Source organism: Curcuma longa, chromosome 21, assembly GCF_044706935.1.
Source record: "Curcuma longa cultivar G26 ecotype Majalengka, Jawa Barat chromosome 21, ITB_CL_G26_1.1, whole genome shotgun sequence".
Classification (NCBI taxonomy): domain Eukaryota; kingdom Viridiplantae; phylum Streptophyta; class Magnoliopsida; order Zingiberales; family Zingiberaceae; genus Curcuma; species Curcuma longa.
Window position 1 is genome coordinate 3,425,080 of NC_133881.1, and position 13,898 is coordinate 3,438,977.

The 13,898-nt window shown below is 35.3% G+C and overlaps 1 protein-coding gene and 1 long non-coding RNA gene across 2 annotated transcripts; one reads left to right on the plus strand and one right to left on the minus strand.

Annotated features, from left to right (window-relative positions):
- Window positions 1–218: 218 nt before the first annotated feature.
- On the minus strand, window positions 219–7,434 carry LOC141814513 (uncharacterized). The gene is made up of 3 exons (XM_074702470.1): window positions 7,342–7,434; window positions 1,000–1,434; window positions 219–905 (listed from the first exon to the last, which is right to left on the minus strand). Exons 1-3 carry the CDS (start codon window positions 7,432–7,434, stop codon window positions 219–221), a joined length of 1,215 nt encoding a protein of 404 aa, XP_074558571.1.
- Window positions 7,435–11,960: 4,526 nt separating this feature from the next.
- On the plus strand, window positions 11,961–13,493 carry LOC141814281 (uncharacterized). Its single transcript, XR_012600475.1, has 3 exons — window positions 11,961–12,203; window positions 12,945–13,146; window positions 13,410–13,493. It is a non-coding gene; the product is annotated as an uncharacterized LOC141814281 (long non-coding RNA).
- Window positions 13,494–13,898: the final 405 nt, after the last annotated feature.

Here is a 13,898-nt window from a genome sequence, read left to right on the forward strand (position 1 = left end):
ATCTTTTAAAAGTCACTATGTAGGGATAATATTGGCAATGAAGAAGGTGTTAGTTGTGTTAATTAGAAGAATAGAGGGGTGGTGATAATGATTTGTATGGGTGTGATAATCAGAACACTACGAATTGATACAAGGATAGAGGGGTGGTGATCAGAGGATTAGCTATATTTCCATGGGGATGGTAATGAAATGGATGCATCCACGTAAGATTTCAAAGATTACATACACCAACTTGACTGAAATATGATTGCAGGGATTCTGTGACGCCCTTCCGTCACATATACAACACCAGGTTGCAAGATAAAGTTGCTGCCAAGACTAAACTGTAGAAAGGCTTCCATCTGGAGATCAAGTTGACTTTTGGCCATTCCTCTCACTTTCAACCCCCATCCTACCTCTTCGTAAGGGATATCAGATAAAAACATCCCCCATTTCAGGACGCCTGAATTTGATTTCTGCACCTCCAACCAAACCCCTAGTTTGGTGCTGTCATCGACCTCCGAATCTAGCATTATTGCAATTGCTCCGGCTGACTTTGTTAATGAAGTGTCAACTGATTCCTTTTTAATCTTAGATGCTCGAGCAGCACCACTAGATTCAGTTTGTTGTCTCACATTGTTGAGTGGCACAGCAAGCATACCAAACTTCATAAAGCCAGTTCCCGGAGTTTGCCAAAGACTGGAAATGTTTACTTTCACCTCCTCAGATGGTTGATAAGAAACTCTGGCAAATGTGCTCAAGAAAGTCCTTTCACTAGAAGAATCATGTGGCATTCCGATGCCAGAAAACAATTCAGCAAAAGAAGCTTTTATCTTTGATCCGTTAAATGATATACCAATAGCACCATCATGATGTTGGTCAAATAAAGGTGGCCCAGATGGAGCAAAACCACTACGACAATGAACCTGCACAAAACATTCACTGTAGTGTTAGCACAGATATCATTAAGAGTGTTCTGACAACTTTTTTTCTCAATATCCTTCACATTTTAGATGTCACCTGCTTATGACTTTGATGACTGGTGGCAAAGTGACCACCTTGTGCACCTAATGCGATGGAGATTGAAGATGCTAATTTGCTAAGATGTGTTGAGTACATCAGATTTTCCAATGCCAGAGGATGAACATGCCCAGTCACAAACTCTGCAATTAGAGAATCTTTATGCCTGACAAATGTCTCAAATATTAACCTTGTATTGATGCCTGTCTTTATTCCAGCTCTATGTAGAACACCAGATGATTGTTGGACGTCATTTTCCCCAAACAACAAAAATCCAACCACATCAATTATTCCTTTCACTTGAGTAGTTTGTTTTTTGGAAGGCCATCCTTTGCCAAATTTAAAGGGAAGCATGTCTTCAATGTTGCCCTGCCTGTCGGCTAACTTCATTATTTCAGAAATTGCTTCTTGATGTAAATTCTTTACTTCCACTATCTGCAAAAGTTTCATTCGTGAAAAAATGGAGTTATTACTGAAATCCATATAAGGTAACACAATAGTTAGACAATATAGAACTAAAATATGTTAATGTTTCATGGGAGAAATAAGAGGGATCATTATAGAGGTTACAATAGTTTGGTCTAGCGATACTCATTCTAGATATGGTGGCTTTTTGCCAATGGTGAAGGTTCAAATCCATAACAACATTGGCCAATGTTTAACCTTGTCACTCTAGTGGAGAATGAGAAAGTCACTTCATGAGCAAGCTCAAAAAACAAAAGAACACCACTTTTGCTGCCATTGATTGTTAATATCCTTGCTTCATTGTAGGGATGGTTTAGCATATTTGTACAAACACTAAACACTATTTGTTAGTGCAATCATGCCCTTAGTGATCAGATCGATCATGAGTTAAATGTTTGGGCAAACAGTTTAAGTTAGGATCATATTTGTATCTCATGTGTATAAAATCGCGTAGAATTTGATTGAGATGCACATGGAGATTTGATGTGACCAAAGTTGTTGATAACTTGATGACCCGAGGCACGTTGGAGATAAGAGAAAGATGGTATGGGACATTCGAGAGGCCACAAGATAAGGATCATCAAAGAACAAAGTCGAAAGAGGTGAACTACATAAGTGAAGCGTGAAGGATAACACAAGAAGCAAACCGAGGGCTCCATGCATCCGAAGGACGAATAGCCTAATGGGAGATAGCTCATGGTGAAGGAATTGCAAGGTAAAACTCTTATATGAATTGTGAGTTGCAAGTTGCAAGTTGAGATACTTGTACTTGGGAGAGGGTAGTGTTCGATGTAGGCAATGACTTGACTATTAAGATGGTTGTAGTTAACGATCCAGTTGATTAAAGGTTGTCTCTAGTGGATTGGCAATTGAGTCGACCAATAGAAGGTCAAGTGAATCAATTAATGAATAAAATATTGGTATTCATGGTTGAGTCAATTGGACAATCGACTGATTTATTGTCACCATTAGTCAAGATTCCAATCCACTAATGGTGATAAAGTAGATCAGGTAGTTGACTCAAGCTGATTAGTCAACGAACAGAATATTTCTGTTCATGGCTGAGTCGACTAAGAGTTGATTGATCTAGCATCAGTTGACTAATAATAAATTCCAAACAACTAATGACATAGTAAAAAATTATAGAAATCAATAGATTTGACAAGGCAAAACATCAACGGTTTAATGACCTGAAGGTTATAGTGGATGGGTTATTTAATGGTGGATTTCAATTGAGTAAGATAGTCATTAGCACTGTAGGCTAAAGCAATAAAAAAAAAGTCAACTAATGGTGGATCCAATCAACCAATCGGCATCAGTACAATAGTGTACACAAAAGTGAAAAGTTGACAAGGATTGAAGCCTATAAAAGTGGAATACAAGGAGCATTTGAAGGCTAATGGTTTTGAGATATTATTCTTGAGATATTGTTCTAATTATTCAAGCTTTTTTGTATATTCTTTCTCTTCTTTTAAGATTCAAATTGTAATCTTGCATAGAGCTTATAAGAGGTTTTTTTTACCTTTGGAAGAAATCATAGAAGGAAAAAATTTTAATGGTGCTTTCAAGAGTGACACACTAACAGAGTAATAGACCATGGAGTAAGAACAAGGATTTCAAACCACATTACATCAAGGCGTTAGCATTTATGTTATTGTTTATTTCACTTTCGATGCATATTTTATAGCATATTTTATATTGAATTAACCTTACTATGTCATTAGCAAGTTCTTAAGTATAAATTCTATAATGCTCGTTATTCACTCCCCTCTAGCTTATCCAACATCTACTATGTCGATTTTAACAAGTGGCAAGTGGTAATAGAGATAGGAAACTTTAATTGGACTAGTCCTTAATAGAGCATGGGATAGAAGAAGGCCCTCCGATTACTACTATAACAAAGTGATATCAGAGCAAGGCCACTATCAAAGGACTAATTGTCGACCAAGCAAATAACTAATAAAAAAAGATGGCTCTCTACTTCTGACTTGACATCAGCATGGCAATAGTTGTAGAAAAAGGATTAGTTTCTCGCTAGATATTTATGGAAAATTGTTGTCATTGTCTAGGTTAACAAAGAAGCAAAAGGAAGAGCTTGTCATGGATACAAAAGTCAAATTGGCTCTTGAGAACACACTTTCCTATCAAGAGATGAATACGATCGAAAAATTACAAATGCTAAAATGCTAAGGAATTGTAGGGAAAAGTGATAGCAATGGATGAAGGGACCTCTAAAGCAAAGCTTCTAAGGAAAGATCTCCTACCGACACAATTGAGCACCTTCAAGATGCGAAAGGAAGAAAAGATAGCTCAAATTCATGCTCGATACAAAGTGCTTATACATGACTTATTATCATTAGAGAAGAAGTTTCAAACCGGATCTCCTTAGCAATGCACTCAACGATAGAAGTCATCCACCATTGAGAAGTCAACCCTGATGGGTTTCACTAAAAAATCTATTTTGTATGATTGACTTAATATTTTGTTTGGATTATAATTACATAATCACATAGCAAAGTAGGAATACCTCATTTTATATCTCACACAAATTTAGATTGAACTTGATATTTTTGTATTGAGAAACTTAGATATTAAATGAAATGTATAAGATAATACCGAATGGTTCATAATATTTATTATGATGCATTGAGTTGAACCATAGATTTATAGTAATCATTGAGCAACTTTAGGAAAGGCTAATATATTCATTAGTATATATTTGACTTAAAGATTATAGTTGGAAATTTCATTTTGAAAGTACAATTGCATGTCTTAGAATCTATTAGCAAATTTATAGTTTGAAATAAGGATTTAAAAGTTGTAACATAATTGAAATTTTTAGTTATTTTTCATGTTTGCATTAAACTTGAGATTTGAAATGCATTTTAGTTTGTTTCCTTGGGATCCCGCATTGACGGAAGCTTCGTGCACCGAACTGCCCTTTTAAAGTACATTAGATAAACCTAAATGCAAAAATTTCATAATGTTAGATGTTTATGTATTTTTAAATACATTTTTTAATTTGATACAGTTGTTCAATTTGGATGTCAATCAACTATGACAGGTAACTAGTTGATTGGCAATGTCTGTTAACAATCGACTAAGACTATGAAGAATATTTAGAAATAAAATGTTCAACATTATTTTGATCATGTGATGATGTGTGTTACATTTAGATTCAATATGGGGATTAGGAATACTAATTAATTATTAATTTATGAGTTTAGATTGTATTTAGTGCAATCTTTTTAATATATATCAAGGGGGAGAAGGGGAAATGAGTTTAAATTAGAAATTTTAAAATTTATTCTCCTTTAGTGATTTTCGAAAATTCTTAACTCAAGGGGGAGCTTTATTTGTGGTTAACCTAACTTGAACATATTGCCAAACATAAAAAAGAGGAGATTATTAGTGCAATCATGCCCTTGGTGATCAAATTCAATCATAAGTTTTGATGTTTGGGTAAAAAATTTAAATTAGGATCAAATTTGTATCTTATATATGTATGAGTTGTGTAGAACTTGAGATATACATAGAGACTTGCCATAGCCAAGGTTGTTGATGACTTGATGGCTCAAAGTCCATTGGAGATCAAAGAAGAATGGTATGAGACATCTAAGGGATTATAAGACGAGGAGCATTAGAGTGTAGTTGAGACAGAAGGGGAAAACTACATAGGTGAAGGATAAAAGATGGCACATGGAACAAGTTGAGGACTCAATGAATCTGAAGGACAAGTAGCTTGATAAGAGATAGCCTTGTGGAAAAGAGCTTTAAGACAAAATTCTTAAGCTGAAAATTGAGAGACTTATACCTGAGAGAGAATAGTCTTTAACTTAGGTGAATACTCTATCATTAGGATTGTCATAATCAACAATCTAATCAAATGAACGTTCTCTTCGGTCACTTCATGTTTGAGTCGCCAAAGTAGTCGACTTAACTACATTAGATTGCACTAATAGGAAATTTCTATTTGTGGTTGAGTCAATTGGATAGTCAACTTCTATTGTCAATCGGCTAATGGAAAACCTAGTTGACTAATGAAGAATTTCAATTGATTGATGGTGACAGAATTGCCCAGGTAGTCAACTCATGTTGATAAGTCAACCAACAGAATACTTTTATTCACGTTTGAGTCGATTGGACAGTTAACTAATCTAACATAAGTCGATTAATAATATAATAAAAAAGCTACAAAGAGTCATTTATCTGATAAGACAAAATGGCAAATGGTTTGATGACCTAAAGCCTAAAATGCATCAGCCGACTGATAATAGATTCTAGTCAACTGAGGTAGTCATTGGTACACTACAAACTGAAGTAGGAATGAGAGTTCTAAAAAATGTTACATCAAAGTGTTATTGTTTAGTTCATTTTTGATGCTTATGTTACATTGAATTTACCTAATTAATGCTAAGATATTAGCAAGATCTTAAGTCTAAAATGCAGGAACCTTCGTTATTCACCCCTTCTTGCTTGTTTGGCATCTACTACAGTGATCCTAACACTATTTTGTTCTTTATGTATAACATATATTAGCAAGACATAAAATGATCTGGTCTAACAAGCAAAAAAATAAAAATAAAAATAAAAACATAACAAAATTAGCACCAAAGTTTGTATGCACAATACAACTAGGTTGATCAAAAATAAATGGTATAAATCAGGTTATTCAAATACTGAAAAAGGAGAAATGGTATAAATACACAGCCTTACCTTGTTGGCAAGAGGCTGTTTCCAGGATTTGAACCCGTGACCTCTAGGTCACATGCAACCTTACCGTTGCGCCAAGGCTCCCCTTCATTCAAATACTGAAAAAAAAAATTTATATTGCAATGCTACAAATCAGGTTAACAAACTCATACAAATTTCAACAATTGAATATAAAAAGAAGTAATCACTTCAAGTGGCCAATTGTTGAATGTTATTTTTATCTTTAATTGGGAAAAAAAAGTATAGTAAAATGTGCTTTGCAATTCAAAGGAAGTTCTTTGCTTTCAAAATTATAAAATGAACAAAAGACATGTAAACATGAAATCATCAAAAAGAAGTTGATTGTTTATCAAAAAGTTGGCTACATTGTCATATAGATTATTGGGCTATTAGTAGTAGGTGGCCTAATAGAAAGCCTTCAATAGTAAGTTTGCTTTTTTTTTCTTCAATAAAGATCAAGTGACCAATTAGCTTAAACTGGATTTAGTTTGAGATTGCTTATTCATGTTAGTCAGCTAATTTAATTCATACAAGCAAATGGAGATAAGGTTATGAAAGTTAACTTGTCCGGGAGCTTTATGTCTTAATCATGAAATAGTTCCCTAGATTAATTTATATCTTCTTATTTAGGATCATCGCACACCGAGCAGCCCTTTCAATAAATATTCAAACGTTGTCAATTGGCTATTAACTAGATAGGAACTTACAGACTATAAGCAAGAAATAATTTAACGTTACTATTACAATAACGATGATAATAATTTGTTAAATAAAAAATTATTTTCTAAATGCCTCTATTCATTACGAGAGCCATCACAAACTATGAAAATGGCTTGGAGATTCTTGCACATTATGCTAAAAGAAAGAGGAGGCAAAGAAATATGTTTGCCTCCATCCGAGCACCAACATACTTGGTCGGTCCTCTTTTACTTCAAAATCATTGAGTGAAACATCGAAATGACAAGACGCAGCAACATCAATGGGCATAAGCTACCACATTGCATAACTAAACACTAGGCAAATCCAGCGACCAAAAACATAATGTGTCCATTTAAATCATGAACCAGCAAACATTCCACAAAGTTGAATCAAATGCCCTGCAGAAGCCATGGCATTCTTCGCCTGATGTGAGGAAAAACAATGTGAGGAAGAAGCTGTGATTACCGGGTTTTGCCTAGATGAATCTGTGCCTTTGGGAGGGAACATGCCCTTCACGACCCCTCCGATCTTGTCCGCTAGAGAAGCAAAGATCGCCATTTCGGGCAGGAACGAGAAAAATGATCGATGCTTTCTGGTTCCATGAGAAATGGCGGTATGCACTTGGAGTTGGATTTTGAGTCTTCCTTCGCAAGCCGTTTCTTCTTCTTTATCTTTTTCATCTTTATTCTCTTGTTTCTTTCCTTTTTTTATTTTTGCCTTTATTCTTCTTTTGGTTGTGACAGTGTTATTGGCTGAATAAAAAACAGATCCTCTCTTGCTTTCTACCGCTAGGAAATATTTGTTATCTTTAAAATTTTAAATAGATATTCATAAGGAGATGGTCCTAAATTTACCATTGAGAATCCTTCTTCTCTTTCAATTTTTTAATATAAAAAATATAAATAATATATAAGAAATTTTTAAAAAAAGGACGAATGAGGAATATTTATATGATTATCTTCCTCAATATAAATATACATCTTTTACGTCTCCTCTCCTGTATTGAGATTTAAAAGATTATTTTATGATAATGAATAATTTATTTAACAAGTAGGATGAAATTAATGGTTTTTATCAAGTCAACATGGTACTTGAGATAAATCACCTTATCTCCGATCGGAATTAAGATTATCCGCCTCCGCCCCTAGACAGATATAGCAAAAATTTAGAATCATCAAATCTGGCCGTTTCTTGTAAGTGACGAATGTAAACGTTTTCCAGTGTTTCAAAAATAGAAACTTCAATGTAAACGCCGTTTTCAAACAGCGTAATGGTACTAGATATATAGCAAAGATTGAAGCCAATCTTGTAGTTATCATTTTCTTTATATATAATGATCAAAGATGATCCATCAGTATTAGTATTTTTAGATTTACCTTCTCCCACTATTGTATATGTATGAAAGATTTGGGTTAGTGATACCTTTGTAAGATAACACTTTCAAAGCTATACAAAAGTGGATGTGTTGTTCAATCATCTGCAAATCTACCTTTTTTTTTTTCTTTTAAGATTCTAAAATCTCCTGTGATGCAATTGAGATCTGCCATTGGAGTCGGATGTTGAACTGGACGATGACGAAGCAGGAGTCGTTCTACCATGGTCGGAAATGTCTTGCATGTGAATAGAAAGAATGCAAAAATACTAGTGTGAAAGAACACAAACCTCTTTCCCGATGGAAATAACTAAGTATTTATAGGCAAAGGTAGCTGAGAAATCATATATGAGGATGACATCTAGCAACGGGTCATGTCTATGTATGGGTTGGATTTGCAGTGATAATGTCGTAAATGAGTGTATAAAATTGAATATTTGATTTAAATCAAATTGAATCAAAATGAATTAATCAAAATTAAATTGAATTAATTTTTTTTGAATTAAATAAATTTTTAAATAAAATTTAAATAAATCGAACCGATAAAATATCGATTAATTTGATCGAAATCTAATTTAATCGAAATAATTAAAATTTTTAAATATTATAGAAAATTTAATAATTAATTAGGGATTTATAAGTTCACTTATTTAGAAATTTATCAATTATTTTTTTATTTTAATTCATTTGATTTAACTAAATAAAAAAATTTAAAATTAAAATCAAACTGAATTAACTGATTTTTTAATAAAATTCTAAAAATAATCGAATCAAATTTTTAAATTCGATTAATTTAGTCGATTTAACCGAACTTTTACTCACCCTTATATTTCCATTTCCAAATATAGTCATATTGGCAAGGCAGGCATGTCTAGGTATGACCTAGCAGCATGGAGAGTTAGCGATATTAAGAGCTTAGGATAAAAAGTTTAGGAAACTTAGAGAAAAGAGCCCGATCAACGGGAACTCACAGCAGCATCAGAGAGAAGAGCATGTAAAGTCAGAGGCAAGGAGCTTGGAGAGCTTCGAGAAATAGGAAAAGGACACAAGAAGTTCGACAATTGTTGTTCACTTGGCTTCAAAAGATATTACCAGGCCAACCTAATTGGGAAGGTTAACCCTTGGACTAGAGGTCTAATCAAGGAACAAGACTTGATTTTTGTGCTTGAGATAAAGTAGCTTTCAATTCAAACCTCCCTGTGTAGCCTTCATTAAATCTAGCTATTACTTTCCTTTTACATAAAAGTGATTCTACTCCCCACATCTATAAAATCTTGTTGGCTAGTCACCTATCATGAATGCACTATATTTCCAATATTGATGTGTTCTTTAATTCGGGGGTGATAGCTAACGATTTGATGTATTATAATTATACTTAATATTTTAATCCTCTCATATGCTTAAATGTTGATTCATATCATATTTTACATGTAAAGGTTAACTTAGAGTTTTATTTTAATTTCTCTATATTTATTAAATTATTTTTTAAAATATGAATGTTTTTTTATAAAGAATCAAAAGAGGGTGTCAACTGGAGTCAAAAAGGGAGTTCGAGGCACATTACACTAGGGAACACGGTCTAACCATGTCCCTCTCTACTTGGTCTAGGAAATTGATTGGAAGCTGTTAGATTTGAGAGGTGTTCTAAGGCAATCGCCTTACGGTTATACTATTTATTGGTTAAATAGCAATTCACTATTTGAGTGCACATTCCAAATGTGTTTGATTGGATCTTAAACTCAAATATTGAATGTCTGCAATACGGTTCATAGCGTGAGAGAATTTGTAATTGGATCACAACTAGTGAGTATCTCTACACGTGTAATTATGAACGTATTAGAATTATCCCTAGTCGAGGAATTGATGAGCATGGACGTCATCGATTCTGTCGAGACTAGCACGTTTGAACTCCTTGGTTAGCCAAGCAACTAATTTCACTGCTGTCGACATTAGATGTTGAGAGTTAAACGTGAATGCTAGTTAAAGGTAATCAGTTCATTGGAGTGACCTGCTTTGAGACTTCATATGATTCGATATATATATGTCAATGAAGATCTCAGTGCAGTTTAAGTACGAGTTTCCTTTGACTTGCGGTATTCAAGTCACCTTGGTCACGGAGGCTTATACTTTGACATTTTAAGCAAACATCTCCGAGGAGGTGTGGATCCGAGATGATTGGGTATAAGACGAAGTGCCCGAAGGTGTTTGAATAGCCCACAGAGGATTCACCGCTCCTTAGAAAAGGGAACGTATACCTTGCGGCCGCTTATCAGGATTGTTACTAAAAGTCTTTGGCCAAAGCATTACATGTTAAGAGTATAGTACTCTTAGATATGTGTACAAGTAACTTAAATCTACAAGACAAGAAAGTAGCTTGGGCTAGGTGTGACATAGTCAGCCTAGTGGGGACCGACACATAGACCATATCCTGAACCAAGCGGGTATAAGACGGTGAAAGGAACGAAGCATGATTCAGTGGAGCTGCTGAAGGGTTTAGAAGATATTCTGAAATCAATTGTTGATTTTTTTGATCTATTGGGGATCATGATATACTACTAGGTGTCACTCATGATCGTTCTATAATTAATGGTTAATTACGGACGACCAACATAACCAGAAACCTATTGGGTTACATGCACTACAAGTTCTCCGAAGGACTTAAAACGAGTTTGAGAATTGAATTCTCAGAATGAGAGAGATAAAGTCTGGTTGAACCAGACAAAGGACAATATGATGGAAGTCATCTTATGAAGACGAAATGAATGAAACTGATTTTGTTTAAATCAAAGATCGTTTGGTCACTGAACCAAATGATTTGGTTTTGAACTGAATTGAACCAACTTGGTTTGGTTCGCGATGGAAAAGATTTTAGCTGAACGGATGAGATGAGGAGATTCTTCTTGTGAAGACGAAGCGAACAAAATTAATTTGGGTCAAATCCGAGTTCGTTTGTTTAGTGAACCAAGAGAGTTAGTTTTGAACCCGGTCCAATTTGATTTATTACAATAATCCAATTTAGGGTTTTTAGCCGGTTGGTTCTTTTCTTTTTTCCTCCGGTTCAACACTCACTACAAGATATAGTAAAAATAGCGACGAATTATTAGCGACAATTTTTAATTTCGTCGCTAATATAAATCTTTGCGACGAAATTAAATATTTCGTCGCTAAATCAAATTATTTGCGGCAAAATAAAACATCTCGTCGCAAAAAAAACTATTTGCGACGATAATTTGAGTTTCGTTGCTAACATTTAGCGACGAAACTGTAAAAATCGTGGCTAACATTAGACTAACCACTATCCCGCCAAGGATTAGCGACGAATTTATGTTTTCGTCGCTAACTGTTAGCGACAAAACTGTAAAAATCATGGCTAACATTAGAATAACCACTATCCCGTCAAAGATTAGCGATGAATTTATGTTTTCGTCGCTAACATTTAGCGACGGAACTTTAAAAATCGTGGCTAATATTAGACTAACTATTAGCCTGCCAAGGATTAGCGACGAATTTATGTTTTCGTCGCTAACATTTAGCGACAGAAACTTCAAAAATCGTGGCTAACATTAGACGCCCACCAAGGATTAGCGACGAATTTATGTTTTCGTCGCTAACCATCGATTAAACCCTACCGCCCTGACTTTTCGTTCTACGGCTTTCTCGGGCCCCCTTTTCTATAGCGCCCCGGAGTCGAGACAAGAGAGCAGTGAAGAGAAGGCAGGCCAGGGGGAGGAGGAGATGCCATCCCGTCGCCGGAGAGATATATCTGTGTGCGCGTTGTGGTTTTGGTGTTTGATCTTTGCTTTTGGGACGATGACGAGTTCCTCCTCTGGGCCTGCCGTTAGCTGCCGTTACTCCTTCAAGATACTCTTGATCGGCGACACCGACGTCGGCAAGAGCAGCCTCCTCGTCTCCTTCATCTCCAACAACCTCGTGGACGACCTCTCCCCCACCATCGGTGCGCACTCCATCCTTTCCCTTTCCTCTCTGCGTAATTACCTTTTTTTTTCTTTCCTTGCTGCTTCTTGGATTCCGCATTGATTTGGTATTCTTGATCGGTCAGTTGGGTCCAGATTTGTTAGAACTTTTCTTTTCTCTCGGATTTTTTTCTTCTTTTTGCTCTTGGCTCTGAGTGAATTCTCTTGTTCTTGTTGCGATTTCATAACGAACCTTTTTGTTTGCATCTCTCATTTGGTTCCTTTTGTATTACTTGTGATAGTTGCTTCTTTAGGTTGCCAAGAATGTTTGGTGTACCAGAGTACGTAGTGACTCGAGGCCAAATAATGTCTCCTGTGACAGATAAAGTTCAACAGTAACTGAGAGTCATAAAAGACAGAAAGATTTCTTCTTGTTTTGAAGTTGCAGAATTGGCTCGTCTTGGAATCAATAGTTTCCTAGTAAATAAGAGTGATAGCTCAACGTTGAGTAGAAGGCAAGTCTTGATCTTAGTACAAGCAAAGTATAGGAAGCTTCTGTATGCAAATTCTACCATACACATAATTTCACTACGCACCATTAGTGGCACAAGAGGAACACTGGAATCGACAGCACATTTCATTTAAATAACTAAAGAAAATATACAAGCTCTTAAGGCTATTAAATACTGTGGGCAGATGCATGTTATGGTGTGGGCTCATGACAGACTCAAACCATGCATATTGATGCTACTGTAAGAGTTTTAACTTGTTCTCTTTTTCAGGACATATCAATGATATTGAGCACTCAAGACTATCAAGGAATCATGGAGAATGTGGCTGCTAAATGCTCTGCTAAACTTTCTCTACTTCCAACACTTGGCAGTATGCCATCAAGAGATATTTTGAATGAATATTCAGGGCAAACGACTGTTAATTTGGTTGCTGACTTGATCAGGAAAATTGAGGATTCAAGCTTGCTAAAAGGTAATTAATGTCATGCTGTCCATCCTTTTCTTTTATTTGTCTTCGTCATGATGAAGTAGTCATCTGTGTGTGTCGCGGGGGGGGGGGGGGGGGGGGAGGGTATATTTTGTTAAAAATATCTAATATAATCTATCCAGACAATTGGATAGATTTCATATTGTTGTTGCATTTTTCATATTCTTTTGGACCATCAAACATCTGTTGCAGATAGTTTCTGAGACTTGCTCTGAATTCTCCATGTTCACTTGACTCTTATTTCACAGGAGATGATCCTGCTCTGATTCTTTATACAAGTGGTACAACTGGCAAACCTAAAGGTGTTGTCTACACTCACAACAACATAGTTTCTCAAGTAAGAAAATTGTTTTTTGTACAACTGCTTTCTGAAAAGTTTAGCTCTGGTTTTTAAGGAATTCAAGTGTTAGATATAAATGTGGCATATACATGTCATGAAGCTGAATAGCTAGTTTTATTTTGTTAGAAGGAAGTAATAGAGACTGCCTTTTGGCTTTTTCAGGTCCAAATTCTGAGTGAAGCTTGGGAGTATACATGTCATGATCACTTTCTGCATTGTCTGCCATTACACCATATCCAAATTTTTGTCTACTTTCCATTGATATAATATGAAACTTGGTTTGAAAATTTTGTTCATCAAATTCCAGCTTAGTCTTGTACACAGAAGCATCAAACACATGCTTTCTTCATGATTTCCTTAATATTCCTGGTGCATCAAATTACTGGATGAGTATGCC